Source organism: Watersipora subatra, chromosome 2, assembly GCF_963576615.1.
Source record: "Watersipora subatra chromosome 2, tzWatSuba1.1, whole genome shotgun sequence".
NCBI classification, from domain to species: domain Eukaryota; kingdom Metazoa; phylum Bryozoa; class Gymnolaemata; order Cheilostomatida; family Watersiporidae; genus Watersipora; species Watersipora subatra.
In genome coordinates, this window is record NC_088709.1 from 11,076,978 (window position 1) to 11,098,689 (window position 21,712).

The 21,712-nt window shown below is 36.8% G+C and overlaps 2 protein-coding genes across 2 annotated transcripts; both read left to right on the forward strand.

Annotated features, from left to right (window-relative positions):
• The first annotated feature begins 6,033 nt into the window (after positions 1–6,033).
• Positions 6,034–6,922, forward strand: LOC137386876 (coiled-coil domain-containing protein 25-like). The gene has a single exon (XM_068073065.1). It carries the CDS (start codon positions 6,034–6,036, stop codon positions 6,658–6,660), a length of 627 nt encoding a protein of 208 aa, XP_067929166.1. The 3' UTR covers positions 6,661–6,922.
• On the forward strand, positions 6,915–17,711 carry LOC137386875 (tRNA wybutosine-synthesizing protein 5-like). Its single transcript, XM_068073064.1, has 7 exons — positions 6,915–7,087; positions 7,398–7,552; positions 7,723–7,879; positions 8,352–8,456; positions 9,663–9,750; positions 10,216–10,332; positions 16,348–17,711. The coding sequence occupies exons 1-7, from the start codon at positions 7,004–7,006 to the stop codon at positions 16,596–16,598; spliced, it is 957 nt and encodes a 318-aa protein (XP_067929165.1). The 5' UTR covers positions 6,915–7,003; the 3' UTR covers positions 16,599–17,711.
• Positions 17,712–21,712: the final 4,001 nt, after the last annotated feature.

The window sequence follows — 21,712 nt, forward strand, 5'->3', positions numbered from 1 at the left end:
GGTTTGCCATCTGGCGTAGGCTGCAAACCGAGTTTGCAGCCCAGATAGTGACTCAGCTGTGTAGCATCATGTTTGAGCGCGGGCCGTGTTATGAGTTGTTGCTGGACAACTCAGCGACGTTCAGGTCAGCAGCTGTTCATCAGTTTGCTGATAGGTGGGGAATTTCTTTTCGTTTGCTAGCCGCCTACGCCCCTGGCGGTAATGGAATAGTTGAGAGAAATCATCGGACAATCAAGAGGATTGCCGAAAGGGGTGGGATCACCCCGGAGGAGGCGACTTTTTGATATAATGTAATGCCTCGAAAGGAGACGGAGGAGACCTCTGTTCCTTCGAATGTGCTGTTTCGATACCAATGGCGAGTGCCCTTTGATATCAACAGTAAGGCATCTGAGGAAGATGTCGAGAGCTGTTTTAGTGTTGGTGATGAGGTATGAGTAAAACCATACCCTCCCCCATCTTGCACAAAACAGTGGACGCTAGGTCAGGTTACCAGCGTCGTCTCTAAGCACACAGTGTGTGTGGATGGCATGCCTAGGCATGTAAGGGATGTCAGGCGACGGCGCCATGGCAACGATATAGGCACTGGCTATGTCAGCCATGGACTTGTCAGTGACATTCGACCTAGATCATTAGGTCTAGGTGGCAACCACTTTCCGGGGGTGGATGCCGTCAATATGCCGCCGGTGGAGCAGGCTATTGACCCTGTATTGCCTGTGGGGCCTCTAAGTGAGGCCGATGAGGAGGTAACAGAAAATCAGGGAGGCGGCGAAGCGCAGCTGACGAAGTCGAACCCGAGGCTAATGCAGACAGGCCAGCGGTCGAGGCGGACAGACTGCTTGAGCAGCCTGAACTGCCTAGACGATCGCAGCATTTGCGACAGCGTTCTGTGTATTTGGATGACTATGAGTGCTAGTCACTCGAAACCAATGCATCTTTCTTGTGAGCTTTGTAGGAAGCAGGGGGAGATGTGGGATATTATGTAAATATTCTAGGCTTCCTAGTGATTAGCCGGTAACACAGAGCTGGCTTTCATGGAGTGCCAGGGCTGACTTTCATGGAAAGCCAGGGCTTTGAAAAGCTAGCTTTTCACAGGAAAGCCGAGGAACTAACAGGTCTTGTTATATAAGCAGGTGTAAAACAGATGATAGGCAGAACACTCAGCAGGAGAGCAAGTGAGCTGATCATCTGTATTGCTGTGCTTCTACAGACAAGCAATTTGCCTTGTGGCGATCGGACTTGAGAGTCCATTGGGTAGCAGTGAGGCTGCTGATTTGGTTGACAGTAGGGAATGCCGTGAGATCGGTGACAGCATTCTGCTGTGGGTGTGTATCTCCGTGGTGGTGAAGGCTGGTGGCAAAGGGAAGGTTGGTGTGTCATTGTAGCAGCTTGGTGCTGCGCAGCAATATCCTTGTTATATTGCTAACATGAATAAAATATTGTATGTGTTCAAAACTGTTGATAATTGAACTGTGACCACCCTCAGATAAAAACCATAATATTAAAGACATGCGAGCATTTTTTCGTCAATGTGCTAAGAGTATCGATGTGCTAAGAGTTTGATATTGAAAATTTTGCGTGCCTCTGATACACTCAGTGTACCCTTAATCCTTGAAATGAAATGAATTGCCTTCCTCTGCACATTTTTCACAAGAGCAGAGTAAAGCAATAATTTGACTTTTTTTTAGTAAAGCAGGAAATGAAAAACTTAAAAATCTATAATGAGGTGTTTGCATGTTCACAGTTGTCTTGTAAATTTGATTATAATTGATCAAATTTCAGCACATTGTATGGAAGTTGAATGTTAGCGTAACCAGTCGCTCACCTGATAGCGAGCACACCTACGTCAATGTAAGCATCACACTAAATCCAAGGTAGTAAGAGTTTGAACACCTCTGACTAAGCAGAGCTACTAGGATTAAATACGGCTCAGAAGATTATCAACAGCTTTTTGTACTTTTCATTAGGCAGACTGGGTATCTAGTATACATCTAGCAGGTGTACTGATCAAGGTGCACAGTATTATCCATCAGCTTTAATCTGAGATAGATATACATTTGGGGCATAAAGCTGGTAAAGAATTGTTTCTTTAAAAGAGTAATTGATTTTGGTATTCCTTTGGTGTTTAATCTCGCTAGCACCATAGATTTGCCCTGATTGAAAAGTTGGTCATACACCAGGGGAAAAGCTAAATGTGACTCCGCTGTCACTAGAATTTTCATGAGTAGTTTGACTACAATGTTTTTCTTACATATGTAGTTACAAAGGAACTAATCTATCATAACCTGGTTTTGGCATCAGTAACACCATCCTTCACCTTAATATTCGCTAAGAAGCAAATACCCTGGTTCTGCATTATTTGGCTCTCTGCAAATGCAATGCTGCAATGCAATCATTTGGCAGAAATGCAATGACTTGACATTTGGAGGCATGGAAGTGCATCCTAGAGATTGATGCCCCTTCACACAGTTTTTCCTGGAACCTGGCTTTATCCTCTGTTGTTGCGACAAGCTCAAATGTCAATTTGTCATCTGCGAAAGGCATATCTGAATAATCTACAAATGCTCCAGCGTTGGCTTACATGTAAACTATACTGGAAAATTCCGTGCCTCAATATTACCGCTGCTTGAGTCTATGATGATGCCGGTGTAAACCACCCAAAAAGGATATTACAGATAGTAGATGGAGTATGGGATGGAGCCTGTTATTACGAATTCGAGTTAACTTAGTAGACTAAAGTTACCACAACCATTATTAATCAATGGATAAATCAGTTTCATCCATACAAAATACAAGTTCTTATAATCATTAGCAGATTCTACTAATACGGAAGCACTTGGCTATAAGCTATTGATACAGGTACCAGTGGTCATGGCTTGTAATTGAGTGAATAACTCATGCACACCATGACCTGTGCAAGAGTACATAATACAAGCTCAAGTGTCTAAAGCTCCTGATGGATGGTGTATGCCAACATAACCTTTTTAGGCTGGTTCACACTGCATTGCCGTATCTTGGTGTTGATGCTACAATACTTTGGTAATCGTCGATGATAATGATGTTCACACTATCCTAAACCCATCCGCGTTTGCGTCAGCATCTGCTCTGTGACATAGTGTTTTCATTTTTCTTTTTAATTTTTTGCGAAGGCACCTTTTTATTTTCGGATGCTTGAACCAAATACTAGTCCCGCGGCGACAATCATAACGAAAATAAATAAATCACACTATCAGCAACCGCATAATTGCTATCGCTGAAATAGTTCACACTGTACAGACTGTCGTCAATGGTTCGCGAAATATCCGAACATTTTGAGAGCTGCAAACTTTCCTGTCGTGTTCACATTGCTTCGTCGATGCCATCAGTTTACGGTTCGCATAATCGATGATGAACACCGAAAGGAAAACGACGATATACTGTGAACCAGTTTTTTGGTAATATATGGGCGTGAATAGCTTTGATAGTTCAGATTACAGGAATAGTTTTATTATTATATATAAGAACATTTATGCCAAGCTAGGACAGACACACTGTATGCATTTATAGGCTGCAAGTGGATAAAGCCAAATTAGCATTTGTTTGCCAATGACCAATATTTTAAGCTAATATGGAAAAAAACTATTTATAGTATCAAAAATTGAAAGTGTCTTTAATACGGTGAAGAATTTTTCTCTCTGATACCTGTTTTTGCCACTATTTATATTTTTTGCTATTTTTGTGAGCCAGTCAACTTTATTCTTTTTTAAGAGGTGTAACACAGCCCATATTTATCCTAACGAATACTATGCAGTGCATTTGAACTAACAAATTTCAACTGTTTTGTTAATTATAAAATGAAACACTCCTTTATAATTGACAGCATTCAAAGGGCTGTTTTATTGTAAATCTGACAAAAACTAAGATTTTCAGCAGCTTACATGGAGCTCTTGCTCATAATCGTGCATTTGTGATTCATACTTGGTCAAGTAGTACAAACAGATGAGGTACATAGCAGCAGCACACAGACTTTTCATCAGAACATAAGCTGGGGAAAAAGAGTTACCAAGCAGCGCCCTTTCAAGTACTGTTTGGGTTTTTGACTTGTCTGAAGAATTAGTGTATTCATGAGACACAACAGGCATTGAAGCATTTCATCAAATAGGCGGTATCCACAACTCAGTTCTCTCTGGAATCATACGCTGTTTTAAGCTACAGAATCTTCCAAGTCTTCAACATACTAAAAGCATCCAGTTATATTTTACATAAAAATTATTCAACAGCGTGCAAAGAAAAACATTCTATAACTTTTTTACTTGTATATCATTAAAAATAGTAGTAATAGTCTAATACATTCACTTGTTACAATAGTAACAGCAGTGAGGTTCTAATTAAATGTGGTAATGTTTTTCACTGAAGTTCTCGAATCAGCAAAGTATTTCTTCAAGTTGCATCAATAAAACAAGGCAGTAGCTGTTTACAGATTAACCTCCTTTTACTTGTAATACTCAAAATACTTTTGTGTATTACAAGCATTCCTTAGCACTATATTAGATATAATTTTACTATCGAAGTACAAAATCTTAGTTCTTTGTTATTCGCAGGCAGGGTAATGCAATAAAGTTGTTCATGAGCCCGAATGATTAGGTAATATAATTGGCGCAGCATTTGAAAGTTTTTGAGCCACCACATACCGACAATATGTGTTAGTAGATGCAGACAGTCAAAACAGCCCAAAGTAAATATTGCTATTTATTCCATTTTTTGTAGTCTACGCTTAGGTAAATTTACTTGCTTAGAGTATTTATTATCTCTGACATGAAATCTCTGCACATGATCTGTTTTATTGATAAGCTTGCTTCAACTTGTTCACCATACATGTACTCACCATCATAGTAGTCATTTTACTGTAAATGTGGGCAATTTGTCATATTTTGTCAAAAAATTAAAACAGATAGCGTGTACAAGAGATGAGTGCCCAGTTTTACTTGCATGCTCAAACTTATGCTCAAAATTTGGTTTGTATATAGCTTGTTGCTGTGATTTATTTCCGTTTTGTCCAATTTTTCGAGTTCAACTATATATTCTATATCATCTGTGCTATTTTTATTCCTGGTTGGAATAATTTCCTGGTTGTAATATTCCCTTGTAAAATATTTGTTTTAAAAAATGGACACAAATGACACGAATACACTAATGATATGCTTGCATGTGTTTTGGTGCATCTCAAACCTGATATTGTGGTGCTGATTTTTATGCATGGCGCATTGAGTATAGTTATTTTATATTGAAGTGATTACATTGACTGCTCTACTTAGACTAGACTACTCAGATTACTACTCCCATTGATGTGTACCGATAAGATTGGTAGTGCTTATGCCGAACTTCAGCAAATAAATATGATGTGCATTAAAAAGAAGATGTAATATATTAAAAGCCAGCATAAAATTTATTTAATAAAAAAAAAGCTTGTACAAATAAAAAATTAATGGGTAGAAACTATTTCTCTGTTGATGCTGTTTAACTATATATGCATATTTTGCTGATGCCTAGATCGTTTTTCTTGAATTTATATCAGTTATAATTTGATTTAGTTAATATGTTTACAGTTTTGTTACTAGCAGAAGATCTACTTGATGATTAAATTTACAAAATGTAAAAATATAGTAGAAACCAGTTTTTTTTAATGTAAAAAATTTTTCAAGCCAAATAAATCAAAGATTAATCAAAACTCTAGCATAATGGTATATTGGTTGAACTTGTTTGATTGGCACTGTGGATAAGTATTGTTCAGTAAGTAAAATCCAAAGCAAATTCCATTTTTCACTGTTGCCTCTGGAATGGCTCCTGACCAAAAACATTTAAAGGTATGTAAACTAATGACATTAGTATTTTATTTTCCTTGAAATATTTTTATTCATTGTTTATTTGCTGAAGTTCAAGAGGCTCATTGGTTTTGTTGGAATGCGTAGCGGTTAATATTCTTCAATTGAGTGATCTAATTTCATATGTATATTGAATTGGTTGCTGTAACTCATGACGTTTGTGTTATTTTTGTAGATGGTCTTTTACTTTAAAAGCAGTGTTGTCTCCCCACCCTATGACATTTATGTTGGTGAAGACAAGCATGAAAATGAAGAGCTTCTAAAATGGGCTTTCCCCGAAGATGTTTGGTTTCATGTAGATAAACTCTCATCTGCCCATGTATACTTACGACTGAAACCAGGTGAAACTTTGGATGATATTCCAGAAGCGGTGCTAACCGATTGTGTACAACTTGTCAAAGCTAACAGCATCCAAGGCAACAAATCGAACAATATTGATGTGGTGTACACAATGTTCGACAACTTGAAAAAAACTGCAGGGATGGATGTTGGGCAAGTTGGCTTTCATAAGCAAAAGGAAGTTCGAAAGGTGTTTGTGGAGAAGCGCATTAATGAAATAGTAAATCGTCTGAATAAAACAAAAGTCGAAACAAAACCAGATTTAAGAGCCCTACGCGAAGAAAGGGACAGAAAAGAGCGAGAGAAAGTCAAAGAACAAGATCGGATGCGTCGCAAAGCCGAACGTGAAGCTGCTGCCGCTCGAGAAGAAGAGGCTGAAAAGAGAAGTTATAGTAACTATATGAAGACCGAGAACATGTCTACTAACCTCGATGCTGGCAATGATTCTGATGACTTTATGTGACTTAGTTGAATGACCCAACTCACAGCAGTTTGTATTGTGGAATCATGCCAACAGACAGTACATCTGTGGTACATCTATTTTGTTCCTGTCGAGTCCCGCTGTTGAATTTTGGCGATAGAGTAATTTTATGCTTATCATGTACCATTATTCATAAAAATTAACAAGTCAAATATATCATGTATGTCTGTCTAAGCACTTCTTTTTACATTGATTTCTTCTGCAGCATTTTATATACGATGTAATATAATAAAAAAACTGATTAAGTTAATCACGAACGGAGTAATAATCAGCACCAGCTATTTTCAGCCAGCCATATCTAATTTTTTATTTAGCCTGGTTTCAGATGCAAGAAATGTCCTCCAAAGAAATTCCTGTTGTTCTCACAGAGAAACTTGACGAGCAGTTCTTTCAATCACGCACTTCAAAAGTAAGATACTTGTAGTGTGATACTTGCCTTTACTTAATTATCACATTAATACAAAATAACATTGTTTTTATTTAATAATTTCCAAATAAGACCGGCAACGTAATAAATTAACTTTTGTATGGAATACGCTAATTACTATTCTTATGCAGTTAATATGTGTTTTTATTAATTGGTTATTAGGTCATTCCAAAAACTATTCCTTCCAAAAAGAATAGTCTGTTTATTATATGTCTGTATGTATCTTGTATGTATTTATGTATGTATTTATGTATGTGTCTGTGTATGTATCTATGTATTTATGCTGTTGTAGAGATCTCCAATAATATTTAGAGGCGTTGACATCGGGTCTTGTCGCCTAAAATGGAATGCAGATTACTTAGCCGATGCAATTGGTGATCATGAAGTGAAAATTCATGTCAGTAGTCAGTCAAAATTGGACTTTGTCAACAGAAATTTTCTTTACAAGTGAGAGTTTAAATCTTTTGCACTTTGCTAGAAGCTAGATGTAAATTTTATGTAAATTTGGATATACATGTATGTGAAAAAGACATGTGAGAATTTTTTGTTATTTTATTTGTGTTTTACTGAAATACTTAGGCTACAGTTGAAAGATTATTTGTTAACTGATATTTTAGATCGATAAGTTTGAAAGAGTACATTCGCCGAAGCTCTCAGGCTCCAGGTCTACCACTGGAAGAATTTTTTATTGATCCGCATGAAAAGTATTACCTGCGATCACTAGGTGGAGATGTGCGAAAGGAAGTGGCTGATGTACACAAGCAATATCCAGAGGTATGTAGGCAGCATCTATAGATTTTCAGACTGAGTGCTTCTGTGCCCTTGTGTTTTATAATAACCCACCACGTCTTAACTACCTAGATGGAAGCAGGAAGAAGCCTCCTAAAGTCGATCTGGTATCTGTAACCTGAATTCCTGAAACATATTCAGGCACGCGAGAGACACCTGCCTATACAACACCCTGTCAACTAATAACTGGACCTTCAATTATTTCTGCTTTAGTATTATAACTTGCTGTACTACCCGCCTGGGTAATAAAAAAATCTTTGGACAAAAAATTTATTTGTATTTAACATATAACATTTGCCATTCTAACTTTCAAATTACATATCTGCAACTATAATTATTTCTGCTTTAGTATTATAATTATGATATTTGTTTACTTTTATATCGTGCTCAACACTCTACGGTATAGTTCATTATTATTGGCCGACCCTAACTTTCATATCTGTCTCGCATATTATAGATTGCCACAGATCTGAACCTTCCCTATGTTTTCTCTGCCGATCGATTCTTTTCCTCAGTGTTTCGGATTGCCTCACCAGGTTCTCAGTTGTGGACACACTATGATGTGAGCCTAAAGACTTATTTATCATTTGTTTATGCAGAGTTCTTTTTATTCAGACTTTCGATTTATGACTCAATAACAAACTCAAATGATTATTTCTGACAGCCATTATTCAGGTCTTCTTTCATCGTTATAGTGCATGATGGCATTTAGATTGTTGACGATTAGAGCCTCACTAAACATGAAGGGTATTTTCAAATCCCCCAAGTAGGGGATACACAATGCAGGGCACACATACAGTAAGAGATACACAATGTAGGGTACACAAACAGTAAGGGATACATAATGCAGGGCACACATGCAGTAAGGGGTACACAATGTAGGGTACACAAACAGTAAGGGATACACAATGAAAGGTACACATACAGTAAGGGATACACAATGTAGGGTACACGTACAGTAAGAGATACACAACGTAGGATACACAAACAGTAAGGGATACACAATGCAGGGTACACAAACAGTAAGGGATACACAATGCAGGGCACACATACAGTAAGGGATACACAATGTAGGGTACACGTACAGTAAGGGATACACAATGCAGGGTACACAAACAGTAAGGGATACACAATGCAGGGTACACAAACAGTAAGAGATACACAATGTAGGATACACAAACAGTAAGGGATACACAATGCAGGGTACACAAACAGTAAGAGATACACAATGTAGGGTACACGTACAGTAAGAGATACACAATGTAGGGTACACGTACAGTAAGAGATACAAAATCTATTGACAGTTTGTATGCAGATGTGTGGCGCTGTATCATTGAAAGCCATGGCCTTAGATTTTTATAAAAGTGTAAAATATTTTATGCTGTAGTAACCTAACCATTGTTTTTTGAAAATTTGTGTATTCCAAAGTTTTTATCGGACTGGTTTGTTGGCCATCGACCAAGTTAAATACTTGGTCTGTTACATAATGCTGAAACAGCAGGTAGAAGATAACTTGTTTATGGACAAGTTATGCAAAGTTATGGACGCACGGAGGACTAAACGAATCCGTACTTATTACATGTACGTTACCCATTTTTTAATAGTTTGTCTATATTTGGTCAAGGGTCTAGACAAAGTGTAGACAAACTAAGTGAGTGTATCCTATAGGGTGACACTCCTATAGGATCCACTCAGTGAATCTAGAAACACATAGTTTTGTTCTCGTGTTTCCGCAGTTGACCTGGCATTTGTCTGGCACTTATTGTAGGTTATGGACAATCTGCTAATTCAGATTCTTGGAGATAAAGAAATAATTATGTTTCCTCCTTCTGACCTTCCCTACCTCTATCTACAAGGTGCGGCCTAGTCATTGCTCACCTCTTGTTTTCTTGTTCGTACATGTACATCAAATTTGGAAGCTTGTGTTATTTTTCATGGTTTTGTCATTTTTATTCTAATAATCATTCAGAGAAACTAGTAATTATTCTGTAGAGAGTAGAGGGCTATACAAAGCGATTTTGTTGTCAGCATTTTGTTGGCAGTTGTTAATGCGTTGTATGTTGTTATATAGTGAGCGTGTTCTATAGTAGACGTCTGATATGGTGGGCGTGTTATATAGTGGGTGTGTTATATAGTGAGCAGCTTTTAGATGTAATGTAATTGGAATTTGTTTTATCTCTGAAAATACTTTTTAATCTAGAAGTTTTTCTTGCTTTTTCAACAGGCCTTGTTTTCTAAAGTATGCCGAATTTTTTGCCCATTCATGTTTGCTCTTCCCTCTACTGCCAGCCACCCTACTCGATTGTCTCTCATATGTTCAGGTGACAAGTCTGTCATATTAGATCCGGATAATGCAGATCTCTCCCAGTTTCCTTTATTTGCCAGTGCAACTAAGTACAAGTCTAAACTACTTCCCGGAGACATTGTCTACATACCTGGTAAGTGTGAAAGGTGCCGTTACGATATGTTCAGTTGAATTAATTTGTTAACACCATGCTGTTATTTGTTTTTAGTCTAAAAATTTTAGGTCATCTGAACAATTAGTTCTCTAGTCCTTAGCTAAATTTAAATTTAGCTATACAGAATTCCGATTTTGTACTCGAAATAAAATTTGCTTCACTTACTTTCAAAGTCATGAAGGCTTTTTTACAGCATTTCAATATCGGTCTCGCAAACGACACAATCGACACATCAAGCTCCTCCCATATACCTTATATGTGGCGTAGCCTAGCTTTTTAGGGACGGAAGTTGGGGATGTTTAGTCCGATCTAGAATGATAGAGACAGGTGTCTTAAAATCCATTATTCTCTAAATTCAGCCTTTGAAATATTCTCAGTCTTTTTTTAAAGGTATTTAAATTTGCTCATAGCTTGTTACAGGATGTTTAATAGGCTGAACATCGAGAATAATCAGCTCAAAAAGCGCGATGACATTGCTAGCTTGTGATAAAATAGCACATTTTTTTAGCTCATTTTGCTCGGCGTTCAGTCTATAGCAAGCAAGCAAGCAATCTTTAACATTCCTGTAGCAAGCTACGAGCAATGTTAAAGGTTGACTTGCAACAAAATTCACATTACAGTTATTTGGTATCAAAAGATTCACCATGTCTTACTCTGTTGTGTTGTAGGTGACAAATATGTGGAAATGTGATTACAAGCTCTTAAAAGCTCAAAAACGAAAAGCCGCCGTAGAGTGGAATCTCTTGATTTCGATGACGTATCCACGGATTTTGGTTATTGTCTTGTCACGTGATGTTCTTGCGTGAATTGAAAGGCCAATAAAAAGCTCAATATAAAACTTATCGTAGCAATGTTTATGACAAACACTTCGGGTTTTACCTAAGACCCCGTATCAAATATAGATGCTCGCTACTTTACAGTTTCAGCTTGGCCATTCCGTCCGACAATTCAACGTACGCGTACATGTCTGAGTTGCGATCATAAAAAATGTCAAATTCTGAAGAGTTATGACCCTGGCGTTTCGAGCCTGACGCTCTATCTGAAGAAGATTCTCAACAGAATCAAACCTCCCAGCAAGTAAGCACCGCCACTAGCCAGCTCTTATGTGCCAAGCTAGCTAGTAGTAATAGTTTTAGCTAGAGAGTGATAGAACGAATATTATTATATATATATGATTTTAATGATAACAATTATCGCTTCATATTGCGAAAAAATAATGACAGATTTTTCTCGAATGACAACATTAACAATTTTAATACTTAAATCTAGTGCTGCACTGATATACTGTTGGATAACATCGACCTGATGTATTAGCTATGGTTGCATAGACATATCTGTTCATTTCTTTAGGAGCTAATACCACCGGTTACAGAGTGGTGTGTCTGCAAGCGCTGTCAAGACAAGCCATCTCTTCCTGAATGTTTGTGCTGCCATGATGCTGAGTTTGCGCATCGTCTCCATGACCGCGGGGAGCATGAATGCCTGTGTATGCATCCTGGTGTGGACGAACTTGTGGTACCTGCACCCCTTGAGTTGGAGTGGAATAATTACCTGCGATATCATAGTGAGTTGGATTTTCATTTAATGCCAACAACACCAAAGCTATGCTAATGTGTCAAGCATTATCTACAATTCTTGTGTTGCACATTTAATGCATCGGTTGAACACACATATTCTGAACTCAAGGAACACAAGGAGAACTGTTATATTTGGCTTGTACACTTACTACAGTAGAGAGTATATTAGTTTTATGATTTTATTATATAAAGATCGAGATTATTTTGATGACAGCAATTATTGTTTTTCAATAATTGTTTTGGTAGATAATCTATTCCCATTTGCAGAGCCATTACCAAATGCTCGGAAAAGGTTGTGTGCATACCGCAATCTTGTGTTTTGGCTTATGCCGCAAATCTTGTTTGCAAGTCTGCAAACTCTTCTTCATCATCTGTTGGTAGGAAAAGAGCCCAAATCTTAGACACCAAGCAGGCAAGTAGAGGCCGTCGCTCACTGCGACGAATTTGCGGCATAAGCCAAAACACAAGCTTGCGGTATGCGCACAACCTTTGTAACAACATCCGTTGTAATGGACCTCACTCTCAGGCCGTGGGAAATTAGATTGGACTGGCATCGCTTGAAGCCTTCCAGCTCCATGGCGTTGGAGCTGGTGGTCTCCATTGACTGCAAAGTAAAGAAAGTTACGACCAGCAATCACTTTCACATTATTTGAATGAATTATTTAGCTAGATCAGCAACTTCATGTTTATGTATTGATGACTACTAAAAAATTTGAGTTTTTGTCAGGCTGTGAAGTAAAAACTGTCAAAGTTTTACCTTGACAAGATGGCTACTGACTGTTAAACCGCAGCTCTGATCCATCATAGTGTAGGCCCCGTATAGTGCGCAATGCCCCGGACTATCGCATCTACCGTCACCTGCCAAATCAAGCTCCCAATCGATTGCTGCCATCAGTCCCTCACTATGCAGGGTGTACTGCTCAGCAATACACTGTAAAATATTGTAAAACTTCATTATACAGGATTAATTTGTATCATTATCATTAGTCTAAGAATGTAGAATCCTCTTCCTCCTTTATGTGCTATATTATGATGAAGAATCAGAATTTTAAATTATAATATATTTCGCTTGAAGGATGACATATTTTCATTTCAAGAAAAAAATTGTTTCTAAATGTCCGTTATTCAATTAGTGTGCCAAGCTTTTAGTCACATTTTCCAAGTTTATTGGTAAATATTAACACTCACACCACGTAAGTATTCTCTTTGTTGGTAGAGGCAAACGCTGTGGCTTGGCATCGCGATGTTCAGGACCGACAGAAAACGGAGGTTCTGCGTAAGGCATCCGCCAGAAAAAAGTGATGCAACTGCCAGTAGGGGGTTGATGACGTGAGCTCTGTTCACCTGGCAGTTGTTTCCCAAGTGTACGATTGGTGGCAGGAAGCACATGTAACCTTGAACTCTACCCATCCGCCTTCTCGCACCATCGTGAATGAGCAGGGGAGAGCGCAGGCGTGACAGTAAAATAGTCGCTGGAGTGCTGTCACACTTACTATTATTTTCTCCTCTTTGAAGGAGGATTCGGGTCTGAAATCACAACACAATAGCTGACTTGCAATAAGATTTGTACAACATCATTTCCTGTTATTATATCATATTTGTTTGATCAGAAAAAGAATAAATATATAGCCATGCAATCATGACACAGATTTTACAAAACCTTATCAGAATCTATGATATTGTAAACATAAAAATGTGAGTAATAACTCTATGGATATTCTTTATATTTTGTCAAGTTTGGTCAAGTTCAGCTCTATCTTACATGTAATTGGAGAGCGTTCGACGCTGGCCAACATGGCGCTCAAACTCTTCCCAGTCTTCAGTGGTTTGCACAAACTCTTCATCATCTAATAATAATCATGTAATTATATTAATATGCTATTAACGATGATACCAGAAAATGACAATAACTATTTTATATAACATATTTATAAGTGAGTGGGGTTAAGAAATTTGGCGAAATTAATCGTGAAACTTATAGCATTATTTTATCAATTATAGATTAATATATTACGTTTTACGGATAGATACGCAGTATGAATTAGTTTTGTTATTATAATAAGAATAATACACGTAATTAAAAAGATAAAATACTAATAATATCATATTACAATTAAATGACATTAATATTGTAATATTAAATATAGATTAATACAGTAGTATTAGGAGATTACTAGAAAATAACCCGAGTTACTACTACTAATACAAATAGTTCATGAAATAAATTACTTACCTGCTTTGGTGACATGTGGGGTATGCAAACCGGTTAGAAAGCATATCATCTTTGAAATGGCGAAAACAAAGGTAAGAGTAAGCAGGTGAATAAATAAAGTTTGTCACATCCAGCTTCACCCAGCTGCCCACGCCCAGTGAAGGTCTGGTCTTTTCTCTGCTCTTGGCCAAGAAAAAAGATGCTTCTCAGCTTGGCAGCTGCACAAACACGATGTGGCGCATTAGACATGACGAATTGAAATTAACAAGTTTATATAGAGAAAGCGTGTCTGCTATTTGCCATAGATCAAACTTGAACTGAAACTAACATTATCTGATCATGTGACTTACAATTCCCGCCATATGGCGCGAACAATTTCTACAGCATTTTTTAACCATCACAGCAGACCAAAAGGCTCATCGTGTTTATCAGAGGATGATATGCAATCGTTCAAGCTAAGATAAAAAAATTAAACATATTTTTATGGTAGGTTTTGAGATATCAGTGCTCAAAGTTGCAGCATTACGATGCCGATAAAATGGACGCGTAAGAACAATAGACATGGTTTTTATTACAAGCGTGAAGTATATTTGTGAAAATATTTCGACGAACAAGGTTGCATGAAAGTGTAAACAGAAACCATATCGCACAACTATGTCACATTTTAGCCGTTTTGAAAAACGAATCCAAACTACGGCTGTCTTGTGTGGCTGCGATTTTCTGTTCGTTTTTAGCTTTTAAGAGCTTGTAATCACATTTCCACATATTTGGCACCTACACCACAACAGAGTAAGACATGGTGAATCTTTTGATACCAAATAACTGTAGTGTGAATTTTGTTGCAAGGCAACCTTTAAAGGTTGACTTGCAACAAAATTCACATTACAGTTATTTGGTATCAAAAGATTCACCATGTCTTACTCTGTTGTGCTGTAAGTGCCACATATGTGGAAATGTGATTACAAGCTCTTAAAAGCTCAGAAACGAAAAGCCGCCGTATATTGGAATCTGTTTATTTCTCTGATGTAGTCATGACAGTTTGGTTATTGTCTTGTCACGTGATGTTCTCACGTGAATTGAAAGGCCAACAAAAAGCCCAATATAAACTTATCGTAGCACTAGTTTATGACAAACGCTTTGGGTTTTACCTAAGACCCCGTATCAAATATAGATGCTCGCTACTTTACAGTTTTGTTTCGGTTTGGTCTAATCGTCAAGTCGTAATCTGATCATGTGACCCAATACTTCGCAAATAATTTCTGCAGCACTTTTCGATTATCACAAGTGACCAACAGGCTCCTCATGATTATCAGACAATGATATGTACGCCTTCAAACTAAGGCTAAAAAATTAAACGAATTTTTACGGTAAGTTATAAGATATCACTGCTAAAAGTGACAGCATTACAATGACGATAAAACAGACGCGTAAGAACAATAGACATAGTTTTATTGAATGCGTGAAGTATATTTGTGAAAATATTTCGACGAATAAGGTTGCATGAAAGTGTAAACAGAAACCGTCTCTCACAACAGCATCACATTTAAGCCGTTTTGGAAAGAGAATCCAAACTACGGCGGTCTCGTGTGGCTGCGATTTTCAGTTCGTTTTTGAGCTTTTAAGAGCTTGTAATCACATTTCCACAAATTTTTCACCTACAACACAACAGAGTAAGACATGGTGAATCTTTTCATATCAAATAACTGTAATGTGAATTTTGTTGCAAGTCAACCGTTAAGTATTTCTGAATAATTTTGTAGCTACTTATTCGCTTTATCAGTACACCTGACGATCTCTCACGGTGCTAGTATACAGTGGACACCCCATACAATATTTATATGTGTCAGTGTTGGCATTGTAAGGCAAAACGCCATATAGAGAGGTGTAGAATCCTATAGTAATTATCTAAAGCAAACACCCCCTTGTAAAAAACATCAACATTTTATATACAGTGCACCCTCAGGATACAAGGGTGCACTGTATATAAAATGTGCATGAACATCTTATGCATATCATAAATTCTTTGTTATGTGGACTTTACATTGTAAGTGCATTTACTGTGTCTATGCTATGTTCATAATCTATGTATTCATTTATATAATGCCTTTGCACTTCATGGTGAGAATATTTCATCGCTGTGTAACTTCTTGCTCCACATTATAAGTACTCATTTTCAACCTCAGGATTTCCTCTCCCTTTTGACAGCTTTATGGTTCCACAACGTCAAAGCCTTAAACTTCAGTGTAGCAGTGAACATGTTCTGGAAAAACCTGGAACCCGCTTTGTATGACAATAAGGATGTTTATGGAAACAAAGACTTGGTGCCAGCCGCACGCGCTCAGCAGGGAGTAGATAAGGCACTAAAAGCACTGGACAATCTACCTGCTGCCTATAAGGAGTTCTTTACTCTCAAACTCATCTCCCGGCTGCAAGCTAGCTTATCAGGCAGCTCCTAGTCAGCTTCACGCCAGTTATACATGTGGTATATTTGTACAAAGCCTCGCAGTATTTGCTATACTCAATATAGCTATCATTGTGTAGACCACAGGCTATATTTTGGAAGGTGGTAATGACTGCCAGGTATGCTGTTACTGCAGCCTATTGCAGATTTACCAATGTTAATTACTACTATAAATGTCTAAAATTTCATTGTGTGGAAAATAAGGAGTTGACTCCTCTTTAATGTAGAGTTGGTAAAATTAAAAAGGGATTCCCCGCTAGAGCTAAAATGTAAAATATGAGGGAAGCACCTTCTTTTAGTGCAGGCCTTTATGCTAGATTTCGTTACCTGTCATCGATCTTTTTATATTAGAAAAATGCTCTTGTAAAACCTAAATTCTACGTTTTCCGTAAATGCTGTTTTAAGTACCATCAGTATCGTAATTATACAAATTAAATTAAAATATAAAAGACATTTTATTAATGCATAAAAAATTATTTTGCTTGCTTTCACTTTTGAGTTTATGTCCATGTCTGTTGCGCATAGAGCTGCAAGTCTTCCATGACACAACGTAGAGCGTAAAGTCCCTCATTATTAATATTGTCATTGTCAGACTATGATAGCCTTCAGCAAAACACAATGACATTTGGTGCTTGCAGTATATTGCGCCAACCTAGTCATGTTGCCTCATTCCAAAGCCTATAGCAAGGCTAGGCTGAAGAAGCGGTGAGTCTTTTTTATTTGTTTCATTTTTCATTTTTAGATTTTCGCTAAAAAAAGGATATACCAGTACATTCCAAAAATTTCAAAGTATCTGCTGTCTGTTCTTTAGTAATCAGTAGAACTAGTCAACCGTTTGGGGAGCAGCCATGTCCTAGTCTACTAGACTTTTAAACAACATGTTGGGATTGGATTTTTGAAAAACCAGTGGCAGCCTGCTGGTAGGGCAACCGATCTTGAACTGCTCTCTCTGACCAATCAACTGGCCCCCTGGACGCAGGTGAAGCAACTGGCAAACTGAGTCTGGTTTTATCTGATCAAAATACACATCAAAATCTGATAGCTATATGCGTTTAGGCCTTGACCTTAGCCATAGCGGTTTACTACATATATGTTTTTGTATCTTATGTTTAAGGGACCAATAATGTTAGAACAATTTGATTGCAACATCACTTCTGCTTTTGTCAAACGAATCAAATTTATCTGGTACTAGCTTGTTTTTACTTTTTCTAATATCTTCAACTGTAAAATACAAACATCTCTACAATGCCAATTATGTAAACACAGTTGCATGGTAAACATATAAAACTAGTTATAATACGCTGGTGATAAGAACAAGCCTTCAATATTGGGTCTTGCGGGCACGAGTTCTATTTACCTTGTTAGCAAACCATCAATACTCAGCATTTCTTTCATTTTGAATCATACGTGTGCAGATTTCTAATCTATCAAGTTTGTCTTCGTTGAGTGTTTGTCCAGCTATAGCGATGAAAATCCGTATCGCAGAAGATTTGATCTCAAAACGTCCCTTACACAAGGCGACAAGCTCACTCATTAAGCTACACGGGATGCAATGGATTCATTAGGCGATATTAGTCATTATCTTGGTTGAAATGCGTATAAACACTCTGTGTTACACAACATCACTAAAGCTTGCTCTCACGGTTCTCATTAGTAAGTTTAGCGATATGGATACTAGCTTACTCAAATTAGTCAATGGCAGCTACATTACTTGATACTGTTTATAAACTGTTTTTTTATACCCGTGCAACGCTTGACATTCGGCTAGTATACCATAAATTCCTACACTGCTTTTTTATGACAAAAATCCATAATTGTGTTCATTTATGGCAATTATCCTTATTACAAGCAAAAGCACGTTCTTGATTATTTAGTTAGATGGGTGTTTAAGAAGTTGGTGGTTCTCAGGAACCTGGCAGTTTTGAAATTTAAAAACATGTTTTGGTGTGGTGTTTGGGTCATGTGCCATGTGGCAAGGACAATCATCATTAGTGATCGCAAGAACATGTTTAGTAGATGCAAGGCACCCAACTATGTGTCGCTTGTCGCAATACTCTGGTCTGCGGGTCTGTAAGATGCATGTTATCATACTTGTTTAGTATAAGTAAGCATAACATGAGTCATCAATTTATATTTACATGACATCATATTCTTGGCCAGAATGAAGCAGTGTTTATGTTTGATTGTTCTCCCACAATCTGCTGATCAATGACGCATCATCTAGTACACATATAGCAACTATAGCACATATAGCAAGTACACATATATCAACACGTATAGCAACTGCACAATATATTGACATTAGTCTCAACCGAAAGGTTGTATCATCTATAAAGTACTAAATACTTCTTTGTGTTAGTTTTATACTTTCCGATCTGCCAGTTTTGATAATGGCAACTCAATATGTGTACACATCTAAAATGAATATATGTATACATCTAATATGAATATGTGTATACATCTAAAATGAATATGGGTATGCATCTGAAATGAATACGTGTATACATCTAAATGAATATATGTTTGCATCTAAAATGAATATGTGTATGCATCTAAAATGAATATATGTATACATCTAATATGAATATGTGTATACATCTAAAATGAATATGTGTATGCATCTGAAATGAATACGTGTATACATCTAAATGAATATATGTTTGCATCTAAAATGAATGTGTATGCATCTAAAATGAATATGGGTATGCATCTGAAATGAATATGTGTATGCATCTAAATTGAATATGTGTATACATCTAATATAAATATGTGTATACATCTAAAATGAATATGTGTATGCATCTGAAATGAATACGTGTATACATCTAAATGAATATATGTTTGCATCTAAAATGAATATGTGTATGCATCTAAAATGAATATGTGTATGCATCTAAAATGAATATGTGTATGCATTTAAATGAATATATGTTTGCATCTAAAATGAATGTGTATGCATCTAAAATGAATATGTGTATACATCTAAATGAATATATGTTTGCATCTAAAATGAATGTGTATGCATCTAAAATGAATATGTGTATGCATCTAAAATGAATATGTATATGCATCTAAAATTAATAAAAAATATTTATGGATATATTAATTCTTTAAAAGAAATTAAAAACTGAAATCATTTATTCATCATCTACCATCTTTAGCTATGGTGTTTAACTACCGAAGAACATGTTTCTGTTGCAGATGGAAAACTTTCTTTTCAGTTTGTCATGTTGATAATGCATATTTTGATTTTTAAATATTACTGGTTATTTAAAAATAACCAGCATATATGTATGTAGCATAATAAATATGGTTTATACAATATTTTAAAGTAGCTGGTTCCAATAGCTTATCAATGTTAGAGCATTTGTCGTAGAAATAGGCTAAGGTAAGCATTATATTGGACAGCCAGTTTCTACTAGCAGGTCCTATCATCATACAATAGAGATACAAAGAGATTTGATTGCTGAGAACTCTGGCGAAGCATTGGATGAGGCTGTTCCTGTAAGACGCTCCACCACGAAATCAGGTCGGGTTTACATCATCAAAAATGCTAAAAGCAAATTCTACCTTTTTAGGCCCCCAATAGGTACTTATCGCAAGCGTCTCACACGGTTTATTTTAGCTCTGCAGCTTTAGCCGTGGTTGATTGATTTGAATTTTGCTTTGGGTTACGTCAAAGTTTAACTCCTGATTAATTAAAAAAATAGATTATTGTCACACTAGGACATATTCGTGTTTCTATACGTGTAGGGATGTTTCAATGGTTAGATAGAGGGCTTGGTTTTACTTTCAAGTAATTCGTAAAATTGTCTAATCCTTACTTCTGTGCGCATCTATAGTTACACATTTGTCCTCAACTTTACTCTTTCATGACTAAATCTATATATAAATCTGAATGTTTGTTTGTCTGTCGTATGTCCAGTTTATAGCGGTTGGTTAGAATATGCGCGCTTGCAGTGCTTGAACTACTACACAAAAAAATACGTGCCCAGACTTGCCCCAAACACAACACTTGCAGTGCAATACGCCGTGAGAGACCATGATGTGTAACAATTATCAGCACAAAGATTCCAAACTGCGGTAAGGTGGCTGCATAGTTTAATGGTGATGCATTTTGCGTAACATTCATGCATCCGAGTGTATGGGTTTGACTCTCATCAGGTGCCATCTTTTTTCTTGGCACTCGGACAGAAGAACGGACACAGCTCTTATTATAGTAAAAGTTTAGACTAGCTTAAGTTACTAGCTTAAGTTACTCAAATTCATTGGGTAAAGAAACTTAGTCAATGGCAACTACGCTACCTGCTACAGTATACAAGCTGTTTTAAATCTTGAACTATTGTGTTGCTAAGAAATATTTTTCAACAGTGTGTTTTTGCTATGCTTCGAGCTTTCAAACATTTAAATTCTGCATGGGCCGGACACACGAAATTAACAAGAACATTTAGAAGTTATAATGGTAATGGTGTATATGTTGATTAAAAAATTTTTGCGCAAAAACTATTTTATTACCCGTGCAACATAGGGCATTTACCTAGTATTAGTATAGGAATGAACTGTTCATCATGTCGGTCGACGTTTTCCTGCTTTGTTGCCAAATTTGATTTCTGCAGTTGCACGTTTCTAAACATGATGATGATTGCAAGCCGAGTGATGCAACTATTGCATCATTACTTAATCTGCAAGAGGCGGCATTTTTTCTTTTTGTTTATTTTAAATGTGTCATGTGCGAATTATGTAATTTAAAAATTTCCAAATTTAAATGTGCAAAATATATAGCCTTTAACATCTAATCTAGCAAATTGTAAAAAATCTGAATTTTAGATTGTTTAAAGCTCAAGCTTATTTAGTTTTTGAGGCAGCGCTAACTCCTAGATATGTGTTACCAGTAGAACTTTAATTTGTCTTCCTGTGAAAAGTAGGCAAGGGGCGTAAATCATAATTTAGTTGTAGCTTGACTCGTAGTATGGAAAGGTGTTTGGTTCACCATATTTGGACAATTCTTCTATCAGACTTCCTTTAGCGCCTTTGCGGATAATTGATGTGCCATTTTTCCTGAAATTTCATGTTTATACTGTAGTTTAATTTGATTCAATTAGTTTGTCA

Excerpts from the sequence above, each read along its gene's own strand:
- LOC137386876 (XM_068073065.1), top strand. The coding sequence starts at position 6,034 with ATGGTCTTTTACTTTAAAAGCAGTGTTGTCTCCCCACCCTATGACATT.
- LOC137386875 (XM_068073064.1), top strand. The coding sequence starts at position 7,004 with ATGCAAGAAATGTCCTCCAAAGAAATTCCTGTTGTTCTCACAGAGAAA. Across the intron at positions 7,553-7,722 it reads AACAGAAATTTTCTTTACAA|ATCGATAAGTTTGAAAGAGT; the intron begins GTGAGAGTTTAA and ends CTGATATTTTAG. Across the intron at positions 9,751-10,215 it reads TCCCTACCTCTATCTACAAG|GTGACAAGTCTGTCATATTA; the intron begins GTGCGGCCTAGT and ends TCATATGTTCAG.